General features: G+C 45.8%; 1 protein-coding gene across 1 annotated transcript in view; it reads right to left on the bottom strand.

Annotated features, from left to right (window-relative positions):
* Positions 1–8,552: 8,552 nt before the first annotated feature.
* Positions 8,553–10,000, bottom strand: part of flncb (filamin C, gamma b (actin binding protein 280)) — a 91,785-nt gene continuing 90,337 nt past the window's right edge. The window contains 1 exon segment of the mRNA XM_031582300.2: positions 8,553–10,000. This exon segment is cut by the window's right edge and continues 124 nt beyond it. Coding sequence (XP_031438160.1) covers positions 9,937–10,000 — 64 coding nt within the window. The 3' untranslated portion in view covers positions 8,553–9,936.

Below are 10,000 nucleotides of genomic sequence, written 5' to 3' on the forward strand. Positions count from 1 at the left end.
AAGGGAGAACAGGAGGGTGTAAGGGACTGTGACAGAGACAAAAAGAGAGGGAAAGAGAGAGAGAGAACAGAGAGAGCAAGAGAAAGAGTGCTGGAGAGAGAAATAAAAAGAGAAAGAGTGTGGGGGGGAACAGCACAAGAGTGAGGGGGACTCTGAGAAAGAGGAAAGGAGAGAGGGCAGAGGACGGAGGGGGGAGGAAAAGAAAAAGAGAAAATTAGGAGAAAAGAAAAGAGGCACAGAAGCCAAGCACTGACAGACATGCTGACAACATCCAGACTCAAGTCAGGAAGCACACGGGTCGCCCAATCATGACCAGAGGCTGTCAGCATCCTCTCGTGACTGGTGCACTGTATCCATGGTGACTGGATGAGAGTTAAAGTGCATCCTCTCGTGACTGGTGCACTGTATCCATGGTGAATGGGTGAGAGTTAAAGCACTGTATCCATGGTGACTGGGTGAGAGTTAAAGCACTGTTTCCATGGTGAATGGGTGAGAGTTAAAGCACTGTATCCATGGTGAATGGGTGAGAGTTAAAGCACAGTATCCATGGTGAATGGGTGAGAGTTAAAGCACTGTATCCATGGTGAATAGGTGAGAGTTAAAGCACTGTTTCCATGGTGAATGGGTGAGAGTTAAAGCACTGTTTCCATGGTGAATGGGTGAGAGTTAAAGCACTGTATCCATGGTGAATAGGTGAGAGTTAACTCAAAGGGCAAAGCTCTATCTGCACACTGCCATCCTAATGGGCCAGAACGGCATGTCATCGTCTCTCCTGGATTAGAATTCCGGATCGTATAAATAGAGGGATATTTTTATCTTCCTCTGTCCCCATCCCCATCTTCCCCTTCCCCACCAGCCCCACCCCCCCACCCCTCTCTCTCTCCCCTTCCACCCCCCACCCCCCAACCCCTCTCCTCTACTCTTTGTCTGCCCTCTCGTTAGCTGAACAGTATTAATTACCAACCATCAATTTAGCCTAATAATACTCTTATTAATGTGTTTAAAGCAAGGGCTGCTACTGCGGTCTGGGCCTTCCCTCCCTGCGACGTTTCACTCTCCCTCTCACACACACACACACACACACACGCACACATACCTCTCTCCACCTGTTACTTGTACACACATCGTCTGTCACAATGGCATACCTATGGACAGATATATGGAAGACCTGTGGAAACTTCTTCCAAGGAACATGTCTTGCACAACCCCTGTTGAACACTACCAGTCGTTTGGAGATAAATACTGGGAATTTCACAAGGACTGTGTGTCAGTGAATGTGTGTGTGTGTGTGTGCGTGTGTGTGTGTGTGTGTGTGTGTGTGTGTGTGTGTGTGTGTGTGTGTGTGTGTGTGTGTGCGTGTGTGTGTGTGTGTGTGTGTGTGCGTACTGTGGTCCATTGGGTGGGCAGGCAGCAGTGCTCCTTGGAGTGGGCGCCCAGATGGTCAGAGGGAGGGAGACTGCTGACCGTTAATCACCACACCAGCACCGAATCACGCACGGCGCCAAACAGGAAAATTAGCGCCTAATTATAGTCTCAACTCGCTCGGAAGCATCCCACTCACTCCCTCCCTCTCTCTTTTCTGCTCCAGCTCTTCTCTGCGTCCCCTTTCTCTCCCTCGCCGGTAATAACCAGTGTTACTGAACAGAAAAGAACTGCCTGCTCGAGTGACGAAGCACATAAAAGTATAATTATCCCTCTTTGTGGCAGGCTTTTTACCCACAAGACTTCTGACGGGGGTGCACAACATCAACTTGCTTTAACAAAACTAGAAGCCCCTGTGACCATGAAAAATGAACGCTGAGTGTGCTCATTACATCTGCTGGAGTGTGCTGAAGGGGGCTATCAAATAATTTGCTAGCACTAAAAACAAACACACACACGTTTTTAGATGTAGAAGCATCATGGCATTATGAAAGCTTCTAATCTGTGGCTCATTGCAAGGCCGTGTTAGTCCTCTGCTGCCACCCAGTGGTGACAGAGAGTACTAACGTTTCAAGGACGAAAGAGAAGTGGCTTTACATGAAAAAAACTCATTTAATACATGAAAATATCGCTCAACATGTTGAATATCCCAAAACAATCTGAAGCAACATCTGTCCATACATTCATAGACACGCACTCAAGCCATTACCATATGCTTCTGAAGCGATAGCACACGTGTGTGTGTGTGTGGTGTGTGTGTGTGTGTGTGTGAGTGATGGACCAGCTCTCCTGAGGACCTGATTTGATTATGGCGAGTGAGCGATGGCCAGAGGCCCTGCAGCTACTGACACACACACACACTTACACACACACACACACACACACACACACACACACACATCACTCTCACACTTCCGCTCTCTGTTTAGTATGCGTTATCACAGCGCCTTAATAATTTACCCTAACCCCCACTCACACACACACACACACACACACACACACCACAACCACAGCCAAGCACCTTCATCTTTCAGCCTGTGTAGAGTATCAATTTGAGTCACCATAAATGATTCATGAGAAATAAATTGAAAGCAGTGTATTTTTCATTACAATGGATTATGCGGGATATCTTCCACACTGTCTACAGCACGACTTGCCTGGTCTGATTGCGCTGACTGTGAAGATGTTGCAAAATATGTGTGTGTGTGTATGTGTGTGAGTGTATACCTGCAGGCATGAATGATTATATTTCATGTGTGTATTTGTGTGCATCTAAATAAAGAGCAAACACACACATTTAAGCTGACCCCGCCGTCCCCTAAGAGTGTTATAGCTTTTATAGTTATTTGCTGCGAGTGTGTGTGTGTGTGTGTGTGTGTGTGTCCTCTGTCGCGCTGCAAATGCTGTTTACACAGCGATACTGAAAGATGAAATGAAGTTTGATAGGCTTCCTGATCCTGCTTCTCGTCTCTTCAACGGTTTCACCACTTTCACATTAAAACGCAGCCGATTGCATTTTCTGATAAAGTCTGCAGCGGCACACACACACACACCACACACACACACACACGAACAACACATTACGCACACACGCGGTCTTGCAAATGGCACCATCCACCCGCCAAACATACACCGAACTGTATTTGCACACACAAGTCATCTAGGCTACACAATACTCAGCCCTAATCCACACGGTTCATTTTGTCAGTACATCCTCTTGCTTGAGTTTGGTGCGTGCTTTAGGAAGAGACTGGGACTAGGACAAAACAGGGGTCGCTAGAGGTCAGAAGGTCAGGAAGATCAGGAAGTACAAAAACAACGGCACATGCGACAGAGCGGAGTGGGCGCAGGCATCGATTGGTAGTCTGGCGCGGTGGTGCAGTATATACACAGCATGCATAGAGACCAGGCAGGGGACAGAGAAGGAGAGATAGCTTTGATTTGTTTTTTACAGAGAGAGAGAGAGATACACTTTTGATGTGTACACACACACACACACACACACACACACACACACACACACAAAAGAGTAAGAGAAAAACAATAAGTGACCCTTGACCCTCGCCTCAGGGCTGAAGTAGTAGAGAAGGGTGTATTGAACTTCTCAAGCCCTTCCCCTGGTCCTGAATGTCTGATCTTCAATTCCCACCGCCGTCCTCTGGCCGGGTGCTACTGCAGCCACACGCAGTCTCTGTGTGTGTGTGTGTGTGTGTGTGTGTGTGTGTGTGTGTGTGTGTGTGTGTGTGTGTGTGTGTGTGTGTGTGTGTGTGTGTGTGTGTGTGTGTGTGTGTGTGTAGGGATTTGTACTGCTGAGTTAACATCTCACTCACACCTCTCTGTCAAAACCTGCTGAGCCAAATGCCTTTTCCCCATGCTTCTCTCTCTCTACCCCACTGAGTTTCGGTTCTTTATTCCCTTATCTCTCTCTCTCTCTCTCTCTCTCTCTCTGTTGCTGTATCCTACATTCTCTTTGGTGCTCTCTTTCCTCTTTTCTTCCACTCCTTGCCCTCTCTCTCTCTCTCTGTCTCTCCCTCGCTTTCTCTCTCACACACACACTCTTCCTCTGCAATAAATGAAGAATTGATTTCTGCAGGTCCCTGGCTCACATTAGAAAATATGCAGCTTAAACAGCAGCGCCAGACGGAAGAGAGGGGCGCCTTATTACGATTTACATCCTCATTACAAACGGACGCCGCTCTCTCCGAGTCATCCATCAAGCGCTCTTTTCTATAAAACACATCTCCGCCTCTCCGCCCCACCACCCCACCAGCCCTTCCCTCGATCGCTCGCTGTTTCTGTTCCGTCTCCGCAGCGACCGCCGAAAGCGAGCGGGCCCGAGTGCCGCATGATAGGAGCGGAGCGGTGAGGAGCGTTGAGGCGAGGCAGATTATTCGATTATACATCACGGTTATACATCAGCTACGCACCTTGAGGAAAAGAACACATTCTCTACGGGTTAAGGTCAGACGCGCGGGAGCATATTTCAAATCGAGGAGGTGCTGCCTGCGACGGGGGTCATACGTTACCACAACATCAGTGCCTACAGGTGATGTATGGAGGCCATATTTCACTCGCGGATACAGACACACTGCGGTGCCTAAAGACATCTCGGTAGAAGAAAAATGAAAAATTCTGTGCCGATTTGAATAATTAAGCGCTTTATAATTGTCTTGTCTTGACACTCTTTTGGTTTGGAAATTGGCTATGTTAATGGCTTACTGGCGCATGAAAGCTGTGATGTTTAACAACAATATTTTGATCATTACTCATCTACAAGCAGAATCATAATTCATCATGTTGTATTCATTACAAATGGGTGTGAATACTACCGATTTATCCAAAAGTTTGATCCGTTCATGAATAGCGGATCAACAGTCTAACTTTTCAGGTAAAGCTCGCAAAGTTTATGCGTTCTTTGATGTTTGTTAATGTGGGTTTGGGTATAACTTCCCAGTCATTATAATGAAAATTCATGAAAATGAATTTGAGGAAGAATGACATAGCCTAGCAGAGTTCCTTGAAGGACTTGCTGGAGGCGAGAACAAACATGAAGGACTCCTCTTGGAACACTATGGTGAGTGCAGTGTGTAGGGTGAGTGTATAGTATGTGTGTAGGGTGAGTTTATGCTGTGTGTGTGTGTGTGTGTGTGTGTGTGTGTGTGTGTGTGTGTAAGGTGAGTTAATGGAGTGTGAGTGTGAGTGTGAGTGTGTGTGTGTGTGTGTGTGTGTGTGTGTGTGTGTGTGTGTGTGTGTGTGTGTGTGTGTGTGTGTGTGTGTGCGTACGCAGGGTGAGTTTAGTTTGTGTGTATAGTGAGCAGTGAGTGTAGTGTGTGTGTGTGCGTGTGAACACCTAGACAACTCAGCACTGCAGATGTGTACGCAGAACCTAGACAGCTCAGCACTGCAGATGTGTACGCAGAACCTAGACAGCTCAACACTGCTGACAACACCCCTGTGTGTGTGTGTGTGTGTGTGTGTGTGTGTGTGTGTGTGTGTGTGTGTGTGTGTGTGTGTGTGTGTGTGTGTGTGTGTGTGTGTGTGTGTGTGTGTGGAGTAAGTGACTTTAGAGTGAGATTATGGTGTATTAATGTGGAGAGATGCCTCTGCACCAGAATAGGAGTTATAATACTCACCCAGTATAACTGCAAGCCAAAGGATGGCTCTTGACTCCTGTTAAACAGACTTCCCTTTTCTTCCCTGCATCTCACAATGTTGATGCAAGACTGGAACAGAGTGTGAATTATGCAGTGCATCCGCTTTTTGGGCTGGGTTTACACCAGTTTTTTCGTGTTACTTCTACCTTTCGTGTTACCTAGGGTGAGGTAGAATTTCTTCAATGGGCTGGGTTTCAACCAGACGTAAAGCAGACAGACATCAGTGCAGCTGATCTACTGGAGGTCAGTGTTGTCCAACCAAACAAGAGAAGAAAGATGATGCAATCGAATATTGATGGTTTCCTGTTGTGACATGAACTGTGTGATCTTTTTGTATCATCTGACTCTGTTATCCCTGTATTCTGACTCTGTAACCCATACCTTTGGATATGTACTCTGTCTTTGTCTCAGTAAGAGCAAATAGTTGAGACCTGACCCATTCACATCTCAACCACTTCCCCCCAGATAGCCTCCTTCCTGCTATCAACAACCCCCCACCCCTTCACCAGATAGGCCATGCACTTAGAGGGTGTCTCCACGCTGAAATAAACTCCAGAAATCCTGACTACATCTTCCGGCCAGTTCTTCACGTTTCGCGCGCTCGTTAGGTTATATCAAAGATCAGACAGCAGAGTCTATCCTACTGTCCTGTGCTGCTCTTCTCTGTGTCAGCACAGACACTATAGCAGAATAGCACTGGGTTCGTTTGGAGTTATAGAGTCCATCATCACTGCCAAGTGACATCACCTGTTCTGCATGGGCTGAAGGGTGTTTACACTGTCATAGAGTTCAAGCCTAGCTTACGTACCCTAAGGCAATGCCTGCATTATGCTTGTACCATCTACACACACACTTCACCAACCCAAGAACTGTGGTTACTTTACCCACACACACAACACATGTGCAATCCGTTGCATCGTGCACACACACACTCAGCTTACGCTCACGTCATACCCCACACACTGTGTGTTTTATCCACACACTCAACTCACCTGTAATCCACCATAACGCTGTGTGTTCCAACCATACACTCAACTCACCTGTAATCCGCTGTGTCATGCATACACACTTAACCCTCATGTCATACCTCACACCATGTGTGTGTGTTTCATTCCCTCATTCAGCTAGCACCTGTAGTCCCCCAACTCGTGCTAGTGTCATCCACGTACTCCATTCACTGACCCAAGAGCCTTTTGTGTGCGTGTTGTGTGTGTGTGTGTGTGTGTGTGTGAGTGTGTGTTGTGTGTGAGAGAGAGAGAGAGAGAGAGAGCAAAACAATGAGTGTACTGGTTTATATACACACGTTGCCTCTCTAGAGTGATTAAGTGCCCACTTCCCAGTTTAATTACACCAAGGTAAACACACCTGTTAGCCGGGCTGGAGAGCTGGAGAGCTCCAGTCTTATCAGTGCGAGAGCGACTCCAGGGACGGCAGAGAATGAACAGGAGGAGGAGAGAATTAAAAGGACAGGTTATTAATTACCAGCTGCGGAGTTGCTTCATCTTACCGAGACGGGAAGGAAATTAATAACGAAGAGAGTCACCGTCCAAACGCGTCACTCTCCTAGTCAGCAGGGCGTTTATGGTCAATGGTGAAAGGTGCCTGGAAGTGTCTTGCCTGGGCTGCGTGTTGATTGGCTGAAATTGCTTATGGCCTTGCCTGTGCCATCATGTTTGTTTCCAATTTATAGAGGGTTTGGCGTGTCTTATGCAGGTGTTTTGGCCACTAGGGGGCAATATTACTGAGCATGCTCAAAAACTTGCCCAACAACCTGCAACACAGTATTACTCAAAATCATGACATAATGGAGAATTATGATTAATAACAAATTAAGAGTGGAAAATATTCATGGTTAAGATAACAAGTAACTGCTGAATGTATTATCTATTTGGGAACACTTTACTTAAACCCAGTATACAAAAAGCATTATAAACACATTTATAAATGTTTATAAATTGTTCATAATGCATTATAGCTACTGATATAAGTCTGTCTATTTACAAATAGACATGACTGCACCCATAAAGCGTCATTATGTTGTTGTAAAAGCCTTACACAACTATTATTGTGAAAGCTTGTATGGAGTCATATTAGGGTGACCAGCTGTCCCACCTTGCGTTAGACTGCATAACATTTTGACCCTTTGACCCCACATATTGAGATAATTGTCTCGTATTTTCATTGGTCGTTTGGATTTCGATTGTCAGAAATAATAAATGGATGTGTTATTTCCCCGCCCGGCATATGAGCCACTTATGCCGTAAAATTTACTCGAGTGAATATGTCAGAAGCAGCAAGCAGGGGCACATTCAGATCTGACAAAACGTAGCAGAGCGTTTATTTCAACAGAAACGGCGGTGCGTTGAACACCCTGCTGTGTTACCCACGTGCTGTAACTATGGCAGCTGAGAAGGCAATTATTTGCGTTCTTTTCAAAGAATTTCTGAGCCTGGTGAAATTGGTTAAAATACGTGTTTGATTTTTTTTCTTATTCAGTTAGATAGACATTCTATTAAAGTTTTAGGTCACCTAGCTCAGCGTTGGTAACACGTCCAAACATTGTCCCACACAAACGTACTACCCGACCCACATTTGGTCTGTTTGTATCTGGTCATCCTAAGTCACATAAGGCTCCATAAAGACCAATTAATGAATAAACAGCAATTATCAAGACGTAAAAGAAGCTTTATCATGCATTCTGATACTTCAAGCTGTAAGGGTTTATATTATAACATTGTAACACTTTATGAGTGCAATCATGCATGTATAAATAGTTATATAGACTTATATGAATCATTATGTGGCATTATGAATAAAACAATGTGCTTATAATGCTTTATGGATACTGGGTTCATAGAGAGTGTTTTCATTTTTATTTATGTATTTTTACATTTCTTTTCCATATCAACAAACAAGAACTGCTGAACAGGGGCAGCATCAAAGGAGTGTATAGCTTTAAGAAAGAAAACTGAGAGCTTTATTTGAGCTTTTTAATGGCAAGTTAGCAGTTAAACTTAAAATGACATCTGCACAGTCTTACCCAACAGTAGGTTAATATATCAAACACTTAGACTCATATCCTTCCCATTCGACATACATATAAAATCACTATAAAATGACACTCCTGTATAGGATAGCATTGGATATATGTTTTTAAAACATTCACAAAGTAGGCGGTTCGCCACACAGGAACAGAAGTCTCTCTTGTCTGCAGTTACTGATCCACAGCTTGAAGAAGACGAGGGAGAGTTCCACCCAGTGTGCTACCCTGATTGGAACAGGCTCTGGTACTGATCAGGCCCAGATTGGACCGAGTCAATGACTGCCATGCCATATCTGGGCCATATCTGGGCCAGATCAGGGCCAGATTAGGGCCAGAGTCTGTTGCCACCAGGGTCAGTGTTAATGATTGTGTTCTTTCCCCATCAAAACAAAATAAGACACTTTTCTGTCAGAAAAAAGAGACTAAATAAATAAAGCTTAGATCCTGTCTGCACACGGCGGCAGAGAGAGCTGATTGGGAGGCGACAGCGAAAGCCACACCCTCACAGGCCTGTCGCTCCGTTGCCACGGAGACGGAACACGCTGCTGACCTGTCATTCTTCATGTTACATTCTCTAGCGTCCAAAAAGTAAACATAGAAAAATATCACAATAGTAGAAGAAAAAGAAGAAAAAGAAGAACAAGAGGAAGAGGAAGATGAAGAAGAAGGGGAGAGAGAGAGAGGAAAAAGACAACTTTTCTTCAGAGCACAAACAAAGTATAAGGGGAACATCTAGGAGTGATTGGCATGGAATACTGCATTTCAAAGAGCCTCTGACTGGGACTTGGATGTGACCTGGGTCAGCCTGACCCACGCCAACTGCAGGCTGAAAGCAGGCAAACCCAGGCCAAACCCAGGCCAGGACCCAGGCCAAACCCAGGTCAGGACCCAGGCCAAACCCAGGCCAGGACCCAGGCCAAACCCAGGCCAAACCCAGGCCAGGACACAGGCCAGGACCCAGGCCAGATCCATTCCAAAGTGAGAGGACGCCTGCGATAACTGCCTGGCTGATGCCATCGTAATAACCATGTTACCTCTAATATGAAGAGGTGGACAAACTGGATTTGTTTTCTTATTTAGTGTTAATGGGGGAATAGCTAAAGCTAAAACCCTCCCCTCTGTTCTCAAAACAGACTGTGATGAAGTCCCTGCATACCATAGTGTGTATAACTCGGGACAGGTGAAGTCCCTGCATACCATAGTGTGTCTAACTCGAGTCAGGGTTTGGCACCAGGAGAAGGGATTGGGGCATGGGTGGGGGACAGTGTCACGGATCGGTCCATTACAAGGCAAAACGGGGGTGTCCGGGGGATTGCTTTAAGTCACGGTGACATGGAAGGGGCTGCCGGGCACCATCTCGTCCCCCCACTTGACGATGAGG

This window comes from Clupea harengus, chromosome 16, assembly GCF_900700415.2.
Source record: "Clupea harengus chromosome 16, Ch_v2.0.2, whole genome shotgun sequence".
Lineage (NCBI taxonomy): Eukaryota > Metazoa > Chordata > Actinopteri > Clupeiformes > Clupeidae > Clupea > Clupea harengus.